Source organism: Vidua macroura, chromosome Z (assembly GCF_024509145.1).
Source record: "Vidua macroura isolate BioBank_ID:100142 chromosome Z, ASM2450914v1, whole genome shotgun sequence".
Lineage (NCBI taxonomy): Eukaryota > Metazoa > Chordata > Aves > Passeriformes > Viduidae > Vidua > Vidua macroura.
This window is the reverse complement of record NC_071611.1, coordinates 73,646,732-73,659,937: the sequence shown is the minus strand read 5'-3', so window position 1 is coordinate 73,659,937 and position 13,206 is coordinate 73,646,732. Positions and strand designations below refer to the sequence as shown.

General features: G+C 51.6%; 1 protein-coding gene across 1 annotated transcript; it reads left to right on the top strand.

Annotated features, from left to right (window-relative positions):
• The first annotated feature begins 1,140 nt into the window (after nucleotides 1-1,140).
• Nucleotides 1,141-12,577, top strand: LOC128822349 (serine/threonine-protein kinase PAK 1-like). The gene is made up of 11 exons (XM_054004045.1): nucleotides 1,141-1,204; nucleotides 3,389-3,474; nucleotides 4,105-4,179; nucleotides 5,565-5,648; nucleotides 7,619-7,671; nucleotides 8,473-8,519; nucleotides 9,805-9,916; nucleotides 10,343-10,460; nucleotides 11,290-11,389; nucleotides 11,818-12,014; nucleotides 12,347-12,577. The coding sequence occupies exons 1-11, from the start codon at nucleotides 1,141-1,143 to the stop codon at nucleotides 12,575-12,577; spliced, it is 1,167 nt and encodes a 388-aa protein (XP_053860020.1).
• The last annotated feature ends 629 nt before the right edge of the window (nucleotides 12,578-13,206 follow it).

Sequence of the window (13,206 nt, the reverse complement as noted above, 5' to 3'; positions counted from 1 at the left end):
ATACACCCACCCTGTACACCAAGCTGAACACTGAGAGACAACCAGGATGTGAGGAAACCAAAGGCCCCGTGCCCTTTTGGCCAGCAGTGCTTCTGACTAAAGCCAGTTTTAAATTTGCTTTTAAATTCTGTGGGTGAAATCGTGCTTTGCTAATATCCCAGAGAGTTCCCTACATTGGAATGCCTGCCATTCCTGCCCATTTACTGCATGGCTGACATCAACCAGCAAATTGTAGGGCTCGCTGAAGGAAGAATGACACCTAAGTGGGGAGAAAAAGCCAAGTAACCAACCTGCTGCACACACAGCACACTGCTGCTGCACAATCACAGCACCTCAAAGAAGCCTTTGGGGCCTGTGACTCACTTCTGGCAGCTTTCTTGGGCACACATCTGGGAGTCACAGAGATCTGACTCTAATGGACACACAGAAAGAAGGAACAGGAAATCAAATCCCAGTGCGGGACACCGGAGAAGCTGGTGGGGGGAGGAAACCAATGTGGCAAAATGGGCAAGTCCCACCGAAAAAGGAGGAGACCCTGAGGCAGAGACCAAATAGCTCAGCTGATGGGCACACCTTAGGAAGGCAGGCTCAGGAAAACAGAGCAACCACAAGCCTTCCAAAGTTCAGAAGCTTCCTTCCAGGCTGCATATTGTCCTGATGCAAATTCCCTCTGTGTGTCAGACTGGAAGTCAGGACAATTCTCAAGAAATGACTGATTAGATGACGAATGCCTTTGCATCTACAGACACCACATTTGCACCGTCCTAGTGTCCTAATCCCAAAGCTTTAAAATGTTGGTGGGTGACCCTCATTTCCTCAGGGCTAGAGATCAGGGAGTAGTTTCAAGCATGCACTTCTTACAGAACAGTCCACAGAGCTATGCATACCGTTTTCTGCCCACCATTCACAAAACACTGCTGTTTCCTCAAATGAAAGCAACAGAAAGCTCTGGCAGCCTGCCCCCACCCCAAGAGTTTCCAACCAATTTTTTCCTCTACTTTCTACGTCCTACGTCTTAGCAAAAGTGCTTTCTGCCAGCACAGTGAACTGGAGACAGACCATTTGTTCATGTGCAACAGCACGGGTTGGTGCTCCAGCCTGAGAGCTGGAACACAGGAGCTTGGGCAACTGAGCTTTGAGATGCAACAGAGCCAGAGAACGAAGCTGGCGGTGACTGCTTGGGGAGGAAAGTGGCCCAGCAATGGTACTGCACACAAGCTGTGGAGGAGGCACTCACTATCAGCATGACAGCCCTCATAATAGCACACAAACCCCCATAGTTTTACACATGTATTGGACGCTGGTTGCTCTGCATGTATGTCTATACTACTGCCTTTATAACCTTTTGGAAGCAGTCAGAGCTAGCAGGATTCACCCAGCATCAGGAGCCGATGCAGCCTGGGAACCTGCTGATTTATGGAGGCTTCTGGCTTCCCAGGTGAAGCCAAGGCAAGCCCTGCTGCTGCTGCTGCTGCTGCTGCTGCTGCTCTGCCAGAGAGCTCCGGCTGGGCAGGGATGGCACCACTGTGCCGCGGGCTGTTTCTCCTTCCAGAGCTGGGCGCTGCTTTTGAGCCAGTAGTGGCAGCTGGTGGGAGAACAAATGGGCCTTTTCCTGCGTCAGCACTTATGGACGCACTAGGCCCACCTTCAGGGGAGACTTTCGGCCCCCTCAAAGGAAAGCAGAGGGACACAGTTGGAAAAGGCTTCCTTTCAAGCCGCGCTCGCTCTTGGAAAAGGGAGCCGAGCGCCAGGACGAGCAGCAGGGCCCGATCCCGCCCCCGTGCCTGCAGTGAGGGGCGGCTGCCGCTGGGGGGCGCCATGGGAAGGGAGCGCCCCTGCGCGGGCCGGGCGGGGCGGGGCAGCCGCCAGGGGGCGCCTGGGGCGGGGCGGGGCCCCTCTGTGAGGGGGGAGAGCCTCGGGCAGCTGCGAAGCAGCGCGGAGCCACAAACGGGACTGACCGTCCGCAAGGACAGCGCCAGGGCAATGGACAGCGCCCGGGCACAGCACAGCTTAAGCGCAGGCTGACCGGGAAGGCAATCTTCCCATGCACTGCAGGATTTAGGCGTTTGATTCCACAGCCCTGCCACGAGCTGGCTGGGCACAAAGCCGCCCCGAGCACCGGTGCCTCCTCTCCAGGCTTGCCAAGGTACGAAGTGTTCTTGTTCACAAATTTCCAATGATTTAAATGGCAGGATACCCGTCCATCTCTCCCTTTCCTACACAGTTCTTGTTCAGATAAAAACCTGGTTCTGGTTTCCTACTCATGTTGCTAGAAGCTGGAGGTTTCACTCCAATAATATCGTTTGGTGAATTCCTTCAGTCCCTTTTACTTAGAGAGTGCCTGGCAAACAAAGTACCTATACGTACACCGTGGATAGCATGAAACATTGACGGGTCGGCCAGGAGAACACTGTTCTGTCCCCCTGCAGAGGGACTTGGAAGTGCTGATGAGCTGAGGGCTGTGAGCAGAGGCTGGGCTTTTGCTCGTTGGCAGAGACTTTGTGGGCACAGCCACCCGTGTGTGATAAGTCAGGCAACGGCAATCTGAGCTTTGTCCGCTGAGCTCAAACTCAGCTGGGCTTTCTGTGCTGGGCTAGATCATGAGGAAAGGCTGCCCAGTCACCTGGAGGGGCTTGCTTTGCTATTTGAAGTGGTAAAATTGTCCTGCTGTACCTGAGTTTCCATGCAAGCTGTTTTCCATACTAAGGTGTAGGGTTCTTAAGGCACATCATACTGGAGAAACTGCCCCTGTGTGCCAGGAACAATTGCTCTTCGTCTTCACAACTTGTAGGTCAGAGAAGGAGAGCCTGCAAAGCAGCCTGCTGGAGGCTCAGCAGCACGTATCAGAGCTGGAGATAGCCAGGAGCCGTGTGGAAGCCCAAGTGCGCACAGCCACGCAGGCCAAGGAGGCGATACTGGGTGAGAGGCTCGTGCGCTTTGTTTCTGGGGATCGCCCTGCCTAGTGCAGCTGCTGCGAAGCCAGCTCTGTCTGCAGGGCTTCTGAGGAGTGAAGGAGCTGAGGGCAGGTTCCTCCTGGTCTGAAACTGAAAGGGCTTAAGGTCAGCAGATTCCTCTGCTTGTGTAGTCTCTGACTGTTGCCGTGTGTCATGTTTGCAGAGGATGTGAGGGGCCTTCGTCGTGAGCTGCTGGCTGTAAGATCTCTCAGCAAGCAGCAATGTGAAGACATGGCTCAACAGCTCCGCTGGGCAGAAGAGCAGTGCAGCAAGGCTGTGAGACTCTGGCAATCTGCTGAGAAAGTGAAGGAAAGAAAGATCATGCAAAAACTGGTAAGAACAATACATCCCTGAAGTTTTCAGGCAAGTTTGGAGGGCTGGCTTAGCAGAAGAGCAGCCTGAGTCTGTGACATGGTCGCAAGCATCTGCTGTAGGCTACACGTTGCTGGGCCGGGCAGCAGAGGGCTTCAAGGGCTCCTACTTGAAGGCCTGTGAAGACCCAGAGGACAATGCTGGGACAGTATATGCAGCCACAGGTTGAGCACGGGCATAAGCCAAGTTCCCCAGGAGGCTGGGTGGTCGCCACCCAAAGCATGGCAGCGAAGGGGCAGCGTCTTCCCCACAGCCTCATGCCATGCAGCAGACTGCTGCTGACCTTGCTGCCAAGTGCAGTGCCAGCAACTGGCTTCCTTGCTTTCTGTCCTTCCACAGTGGACAGAAGTCTTCCCTTTGAGCCTGAAGCAGTTGCAACAGGCCCCGTGTTGCTGGTATTTCAGCTGGTGGCCTGTCTTGTGACTGGGTCATCAAAGTGCTGGCCTCGTCCTCGTCCTGCAGTCCATCTGCAGCTTTTCCTTGATCAAAGGGCAGGGGGAATTTGAGACCAGAGTCTCTGAGAACAGACAAAAATCCTGAAGAGAGGGGGGCCAGGAAACAGGCAGCCATCAGAGCAGGGAAGGCAGGTGACCTCTCCTTTCCTTACACGTGTTGGGCCTCCTGCTACGTTTCTTGTTAGGGCAGGAGTGCTGGAGGGCACAAAGTCACTAGTGTGCACTCTTCAGGTATGGAGGTTGTTGGAGGGATGAAGCTTCCATTTTTTTCTTTGGGGAGCATTGCTGGGACTTCATCTGGAAGTGTGTCTTCCCCTCATCAGGCGAGACAACAGCTGGAACAACAGAGGTTGGAGGCGCAGAAGAAGATGGAGCAGCTGGCAAAAGCCCTGACAGAGGTACAGAGGGGACAGGAGAACAGGCTGCTTGAGATGAAGCAGTAAATTGCCATCATGCAGCCTGGATGAGGAAAGATAAGAACCAGAGACAGTCAAGAGGCACAGAGTGTGAAAAGAGAGTTTGTGTGTTGTTTTGGACTCCACTGGGCTCCTTATGGGCACTGTTTCTCTGGACACTGTCTGTCTGGGTGGCATTGTCTCTTAGCTGGCCCTTGGTAAATAGAAGAAAGAGAACAAACTGCTTTTGGAAAGCGTCAGCACGTCAATCTTGGTTGCCACACAAGTGATGTGTGGGACGTTTAAAGCCGTCTTCTCTTTGTTTCTGTGCAGCTCCAGTGCCAGAATGCTGCTCTGTGTGATAACATGTGCCAGCTGAGGCAGGAGCTGAACAAGCTGAAGAAAGGGCAGGTGAGCCTGACTAGCCAGGTAGCAGAGGGAAGGACAGGGATGGGGGCATGAACTGGAGATGTCAGGAAAGGGGAAGCAAGGACTACTGCAGGCACTGGAAGCACAGAGCCTGGCAGGCTCCAGTGCTGAGCAGCAGGCAGAAGAGCTAGGATGGAAGGGTTAGAGCTGGGTAGAGAAGCAGAAGGAAGTGGCTGAACACAAGTGCTTTTGAGAGTGCAAAAGAGGAGACCTGAGCAAGATTGCAGATGCCAGTAAGATTCCTCTTGACAGAATATCAAGCTGCAGGCAGAGCTGCAGGAAGCTCAGAGGAAGATGAAGGCCATGGAGAAGAGGCACAAAGAAGAAATGGAAAGGATGCATAAGGTCCTGCTGCAGTACAGCCCAGCTGAAGAAAAGCAGGTGAGTGAAAGAGCAGGAGGCACTGCAGTGGTGCAACAAGTGGTCTCTGCCCTTGCTGCCTTTCCCCTGCAGAGCAGCAGGTGGATGGGGGCAATGTCTCTGACCGCCATGCTCTGTGGTCTCCATGGCAGCTGGTCAGAAGGACACTTACTGGGCCGCTGAATCTCAGCTGCTGCCCTGGGCAGCAGGGCTAGTGCTTTGGCCGGTGGGCCAGCAATCCTCTGAATGTATTTCTGCTGGCCTCTTAGTGCTCGCTTTGTTTTTTGAGGGGTTTGCTCAGGCGAGCATGGTGACCCACACAGATTCTGAGCAAGTTGTCCCTGTCCATGGTGAATGCAGTCCTCAGAACGGGGTGAAGTGTGAAGTTGTTCTTTCCCTTTTGCAGTCTCTACTACGGCTGACTGTGACAAGCTGTGGTCTCTGACTGCTCGTTTGGGTTTGACTGAAGGTGGAAGAGTTGGCAGCTCAGCTTGCAGCCTAACAGCACCAGTGCTGTTCCTAAGGGCTTGCCTTTGAAATGCTCTGTCTGGGGCATCTCTGCCAGGCACCTTTCTGACACAACAAATTTCTTGTCTCAGATGGACGCAGGATCTGCCATCAAAGCTGCCTCTGCAGCAGCATCCTCCGAAGAAGCCTCCTCTCCGCAGCCCGAAAACCTGAGCGTGAGCAGTTCGGCCCTCTCAAGCCGGGAGAAAGAGAAGCAGTTCCTGAAGCTGCTGAGTACGTCCTGGGGATTTCTTGTGCCATCGAGCAGCGCATTATAGTGTGTGCCTCAGCATGAGCTGTAGCACATGTTCTTCCTCGCTTTGGTGTCAGACAGACCTTTTGGACTCCCTACAGAAGCCATTGTTGTGCTCGGAGGCAGCCAGGGAGCATTTGGGGCGTTCCTTTTGCCTTTGAGGGCAGCTGGGCGTGGGTGGGCTTTGCCTGAGCTTCCCTGTGCAATAAAGACAAAAGCAGGGATTGTGTCCTGAGCCGCAGTAGCCTGCAACCTATGCAGTGACCGAGTGAACATGTGTGTGCTAGTCTGGCCAAACGGATCAGAACAGTTGGCTTCCTAGATTCCCTTTAGACTCCTGACTTGTCACCAGTCATTGGAGACAGAATACATCAGTGAATTTGATTGTCTGTGGGGCTTGTTTGATGCTGGTGTTGTTTTTATGACTCTTAGTACTTCTCCTATTCCTTCCACAGTTGGTTTTGATAAGAATCCTCCATTTTGGTTAGCCTGACCTCCTTGAAATGAACATCAGGTGTCAGCACAATTAAGAGAGGAAGAGGTCTTTTCAGTACGCCCTAAAAGTTAAAAAATGATATTCTTAGAAGAATCTTGAGGAATCAGAGAGGAAGAGTTCTTTTCAAAGTGCCCCAAAAGAAGCAAAACAGGATACTCTTTTTACAGTCCCTCTTTGATATCTTAGTTGTATGCTTAGGAAGATGCATCAAAGAAGGAAGCCTCTGCTGCATGTTCCTCTGGTACCAGGCACGCTGTACTGCTACTGCCCGCTGGTAAATACTCCTGGAATACTAAGCATTGGCCTCAATCCCTGCACAGATCGTACTCTAGGAAAACACACCAAGGCCTTGCTGATTCTGCAGTACAACTGAGTTGCTTCTTGCCACTGGTAATAGCTGCCAGTGCAGTGCTGTCAGAGAATAAGCGGTCAGGTACAGAACAGAGCCCGGTTTACTCAGCGTCTGCCACCAGCTGTTGGGACAAAAGGTGGATTGATCTACTGCTCCAGGGTCTGAAGTCAAAGACAATCATGTTCTGTCTTGAGTGAGGTCAGCAGCTTGTAACGGGGCTCAGTCTGGCTCTGTCTTCTTCACAGTGGCTGTCAGTGGCCATTTGTGGGCTTTGCCGAGCTTTTTGTCATACCTGCCCTGCCACTGACAGCTGGTGTGACTGCAGAGGCTGGAGCCTTCCTTAGCTGTGAGGTTGCAGCTGCCGTCCCGTTGCTGCAGCTTTGCCTGGACTGATGAAAGGATCAGCATCTCATTTGTGCAGGTGTCTGTGTCACGGCAGGGCCTGAGGAGCGGCGCTGTCCTTGTTCCCCGTCTGGGCTGTGCCCATTTGGGAAGATGGGGCATGTGGGTGGTGTTCAAGGGGCTGAGTCCAGTGCCAGTGACTGCTGCACGCCAGGCTGAAGACAAGGACTTGTAGTTCTTCACTACATGGGGAATGGGCAAAGTCATCTTCAGAACTTAGCCTGCTCATCAATGAAGAGGGTCCTAATTCTTAGAGCCACTGTTCTTGGTTATAGCATGAGCTGCTGCTCTCTAAAAACGTCAAGGCATTCTTTAGGCAAACTGCTGAGAGGTAGAGAAGGTGCCTTCCTCTCCCGGAATTCACTTTGCAATATTCTTTCTGCCTTGGTGCCTGTCCTTTTCTGGTCTCTGTCTGCTCTGATGCTTTTTCCATGGGCTTAGTTTCCTCTCAAGGTAACCCTTCAATGGAGTGTGGAGAATCAGGCTCTGTACACGCCAGGTGTGCTACAGAGCTGCCTGTCTTGCTGGGGCTGCTGTTGTTGTTCTTGTTGATGTGAGTGGAGCTGGGTTTCATATCTCCTGGAAGTCAGGATCTCTGTTTTGAAGTGTGCTTCTTGCATTTTGTTTTTCAGGGCGTGTGGTGAGTGTGGGAGATCCAGAGAAGAAGTACACTGGATGGAGACCTATTGGCAGTGGGTGAGTGCAGCCACGCTTACTTCTACAGAACCATGGGCCAGGTATTTTGGTGCTGCAATATCACATGGGAAGTCAGGCAAGCTGCAAGCATCTTCAGCCCCTGGCTTTAGTCTGTCCCTGTCTCAGTGCTGAGGCAGTTCAAGGCATCATGAAAGATCACTGGATGCTGACGACATCTTGCCTGCCTCAAGGAGCAGGACCTGGAAGCCTTCCTGTCCCTCAAACATGTGGCGCCAGTTTGCCTATTTTCCCAGGAGACATGGTTTTGTATGATTCAAAGTAATTTGGCCACACTCATGAAGGAAGAAAACCTGAGAGAGCAATGTCCCACCTGATAGCTGTCAGATAGCAGCTGTCAGTAGCATTTCTTAGTAGTATTTTGCTGAAAACAAAATTCCGTGGTTAGGAAAATAAGGAAGGCTGTGTGGTGTTGCCTGAGTTTGGCAGGTAGGATGAAAAGAGAGTGGTGAGAAGGCCCAGCAGGACTGTATGTTTCATTGCCTGCAAAGGCACGCCACAGGCACACATGCAAGAAGGAAAAGGATAAGAAAACACCCGCATGCACAGTCTAGTGTGTACATTTGAGATTTGTAGCAGCCCTTTCTCTTCCAGTTGCACCTAGCTTTTCCCTTGGACACTCTGCGTGGCAGAGGGCTGCTGGGCTGCTGTGCCTTTGGCTGAAGAGTAGACAAAGCCTGGTGGTTTTGAGACACTGCAGGCAGCAGAGAGCTCCTGCCTGGGCTGCCTTTTGCTTCTCAGCACTGACCAACTTCTCTGTTCTTGCCACTGTTCTGTTTGTAGGGGGTTTGGAACCGTTTATAAGGCCTTCAATGCTGCCACAGGACGAGCAAGTGCCAACAGCCCATTCAGATTTTGCAGCCCTTGAGTGCTTTCCCTTGTGATGTGATCCGTGGCCAAAGCTTTGGGCCGCCTAACTCTTTGCTGCAAAGGCTGTCCCACAGAAGCAGCCTGTCCAGAGGCAGGCTGCAAAATGCATTTGGGACAGACTTTGTCCTCCCTCCCTACCTGAATGAATGCAAGGATGGCGGTGGTGCCTTTCAGAGAAGGACACGCTGGCTTGGACTTCCTGGATAAACATGCATAGATTAGCAGATGGCAAGAGCCGTCATTCCAGCCCAACTCCTCTTAAGCCCAGGTTCAGACACAGATAGGATTTCCCATTGTTTTCCATCACGTGGTTCAGTTTGAAAATATAATGCAAGTCCTAAAGAAGGAGAGATCTTGTTTGGAGCACAGTTTTGCCTTTCAGTCCTAGGGAACCTAGTTCACACACACACACACACACACACACACACACAGAGGCACAGATCAATGAGAAGAAATGGATGAAGAGCCTTAAATAATAAACCTTGTGTTGATCCTGTGTTGAAGACATGGTGTCTTGGAGAGTGTCGCTGCTCTTTGGGACGATAAGTTCATAGTCCTTAATTCTTGTTTTTGGCTCTCGGCAAATACAACTTCATCTTTCTGGTAGTTCATTATCCACCTGCAGTGCTGCGCTCAGGAACTGCACTTGGAGGGAGGTGGAGGAGGCGTCCAAAAGCCCGAAGCCCTGCTTATGACCTGCCGTGCATCCATAGGGTACCACATAAAGGGTTATTCATTCTTAAAGCCACTAAAGAATTAAAAATGACAATAATTCCACGGTGTAAACCGTGTTCAAGATTGTTCTTCAGAGTTGCGAAGCCCAAACTGAAGAAGTTAGGATGTGCTAGGATTGTAACTTTACTTTGAGTCGCCTTGGAGTTCTTTTTTGGACAGCATGTTCCCCGTCATGTAGGTGTGTGTTTCCTTTGGCACCCAGTCAAGAATGGCAGCCATCTCCAAAAGGCTGGTGAAAGCCCCTAGAAATGCTAACGTATTTCCAGTGGTTTCAATTTACCTTCACAGGAGCAAAATTACTTTTGGCTTGCAAAACATGTGTAAATGATAATAGTAGTGATAAACAAAGTCTGTTTGAGAAGTCTGCAGGTGCAGAGAGTGCTGTTAGCGCTTTGTGGTTGATGGTTTAGTGTCCATTTCTACCGAGGTGACAAGGCATCCAGGCCCGTGAGTGCACGGAGTAAGAGGCTCTCGTAATGTCCGCTCCTGATGGCTTTTCAATGTCATTGTAGGTGGCCATAAAGCAACTTAATCTCCAGCACCAGGGCTGCGAGGATGTGTTGAAGGAAATCCTGGTCATGAAAGAATATAAGAACCCCAATATTGTCACCTACCTAGAAAGGTAAATATTCTGGCAGAAAATGGATCTTTCAATTAACATCAATCTAGTCCTGCACAAGGCATGGGAGGAGATTGCATTTTGTCCCCATGAATGCTTCCTGGCAGAAATAGCTTGGAGATCGATCTCAGAAACCTGGCTCTCTTACTAAGCCAGCAGCATGTTTCCCAGGCTCTTGCCTGATTAGAAAACCTTTCTCTTTCTCTCTGACTGAGCTGAGAATACCCACAGCCTCCTTTTCCACGGATGTGCCTTCCTCATTCAGACAGCACAGATGGCAAGCAGTGGATAGCCTGGGTGGAGTGTGTCTTCATTTGATTCCATCTTCATTTACCAGTGACCTGGAAACAAAACTCAGCTGCAGTCTTTCCTTCATCCGGCACTTCAGCTGTGCACATTCAGCTCCACACTGTTGCTTTCATCTTGCAGCTACCTTGTCAAAGAGGATGTCCTGGTGGTGTTGGAGTATATGGATGGAGGCTCCTTAGCTGATGTGGTCAGCATGAAAAGGATGGCTGTAGGACACATAGCAACAGTGTGTCGGGAGGTAAGGGGTCCTGCTTGTGCTTGGGATGGCTTGGACAGGCTCGTCCCTCAAAAGCGCTGCAAAGCGAGTGATTCCATGTTCAGAGCTTTCTTTCTGTGTTGCTCTTATGCTTTGGAGAAGAAAGAGCATTGGGAGTGAACTGCCTGCCAGTGTCCCTGCCCTTACTATAGTCTGTTCTTTACTCTTCTAGACCATTGTTGAACTCCCTGTCTCGATTTCATTTGTATTTTCTGTTCTGCACTTTGCCTCTCCAAGCCTTTGCCCAAACCCTTTCTGCATTGCCTTCTTTGCCTGTAAGTGCAAAGGTGCTGGTGTCCAAGTTTTAAACCAGCAGCAAAGCCAAAGAGAGACTCATCTGTCACAGTCCCAACTTCAAAGGATGGCACGGCACCCACCATGCTGCTTGCTACTGAAAACTGACAAATGAGCTCCTTCCAAGTCTGCTGTCGAGGAAGCCCTATAACCCTTGTCCTCCAGCCTCCCACCCGACAGTGATCCCCTTGTACCCAAGGCAGGAACTTTTTCTCTTTTGGCAAACCATTGCTTGTCCTCCAGACAGGGAGAGCGCATCCAGTGCAGCAGGGATCACTCTGACTGGCTTTGCAGGGGACAGTCTTGAGCAAGGACTGATGTTTCCCTCTCAAGCGCTAATATGCCTTGCCTTGGAAAGATCCTGCTCTCCTCCTCGTGTTGCAGCAGCAAGCACTTCCTCTTGCCAGCGCTCACTGCTCCTTTGAGATCTGTGAATCTTCAGGAGCAGTGTCCTTTTGTGTGTGATGAAATCAGATCAGGCTAACATTTGGCCTCCTGTTTCTTTTTTCTCTCCCAGTGCCTGCAAGGCCTGGCTTTCCTTCATGCCAACCAGGTGATCCACAGAGACATCAAAAGTGACAACATCCTTCTGGGCCGGGATGGCTCCGTCAAGCTGGGTGGGTGTTCTGGGTCAGGCGCAGCGCTCCGGGGAGGCGGTGTGGGGCTGCTTTTGAGCGGCTGCCGGGTGCCCAGCAGTGGCGCTGGTGAGAGGGCAGGGAGCACTCTGGGAGCCCAGGGCGCAGCTGTAAGGGGCTGAGTGGTCTAGAGAGCAAGAAGGTAGCAAGAGTAACTTTGGTTTGTGTGTGTGTTCATTCCAAAGGGAGAGAGTTACAGTGTAAACGTTCCAGTGCCTGAGGAAAAGCCAGGGTGGGAATCCTGGGGGGGGGTTGCTAAGTGGACAATTGCCCATGTCCTTGGCTGCAGCCCTCAGGAATGAGAGCCCAGCTGCTTTTCCAGCTCGATTCAGCACTGCATTCTGAGACGTAGAGTGAGGGAGCCTTTTCCTTGGTTCCCTACTTGAAGCAGTGTTTGTTTTTCTCCTCAGCTGATTTTGGCCTCTGTGCTCCGTTCAGCCCTGAGCAGAGTAAACGGAGGTCGATGGTCGGGACCACTTGCTGGATGGCACCCGAGGTGGTGAGAAGAGAGCCATACGGCCCCAAAGTGGACATCTGGTCCCTTGGCATCGTGGGAATAGAAATGGCCAAAGGAGAGGCTCCTTATATTCGGGAAACCAGTGAGAGGGTAAGGTGCAAATACGCTCAGAGAGAGCGGTGTCCTTCTCCTCTGTGTCCATTAGACAAAATCCCATGCCCACAGCTTAAAGTGTTTCCACCAAGGCCCACTTGTAAAACCGTCCTTGGGGCTGGCATCAGCTGTCAAGGCAAGACCTGTTGCAGCTTGGAAGAGCTGGGGCTGCACTGGAGCCTTTTTTCCTTTGGGAGGGAAGGCTCATCTCTAAGCATCTGCTAGGCAAGAAATTGCCACTGCAGCCTGGAGCTTAAAAGATGGGGTCTAGGTGAGCACTGAAGGATATGGAAGAATCACGTAGAGTCTCATGTTTCCTTTGGCTTCAGGCTAAGTACCTGATAGGCAAGCAAGGCGTACCAGACCTGCACAAGCTCAGGCTGCCCTCTGGCTTGTGTGAATTTCTGGGCTGCTGCCTGCAGATGGATGTGGACAGGCGAGGCTCTGCCAAGGAACTTCTGCAGGTACAAGGCAAAGCGGCTGCAGCCCAAAGAGCTGTTCCCTGTCAGGGTTTGTTCCTCGGCCAAACTCCAGGGCTTCCGATCGGCCCCCCCACATAGTACTATCCACTCTGGGTGCTTTTCCAATGAAAACCAAGCAGGATCCAAGACTGGTTGAGATTAGAAGGGACCAGTGAAGGTCATCTAGTCCAAAACCCCAGTCACTGGCAAAGACATCTTCAAGTGGATCAGGTTGCTCAGGGTCCCATCCAAGCTGACCTTGAATGTTGCCGGGCTTGGGGCTCCTCCCAGCTCTCTGGGCAGCCTGTGCCAGTGTTTCAGCACTCTCCTCGTAAACACTTTCTTCCTTAGAGCCAGTTGAGTGTCTTGTAGCTTAAAACCATTCACCCTTGTCCTCTTACAATTGGCCCTACTAAAAGATTTGTCCCCATCTTTCTTAGAAGGCCCTACAAATATTGAAAGGTCTCCTTGGGTCTTGCTCTTCTCCAGGCTAAACAAGCACAACTCTCCCAGCCGTTCCTCAGAGGAGAGCTCCCAGCTTCTGGTCATTTCTGTGACCCTCTTTTGTTCTCAGGTGGTGTATTCATGTTTACCTGGTAGCAAAGGAACTGAAGTATTGCAATGCCAGGGACGGGGGCTTGAAGAACACAACAAAAGCAGTCTAGAACCAAGCGGTTCTAGATTGGTCTGTGGGAAGGCAGGGGCTGTGGGGGAGCTCACTGTGAGCA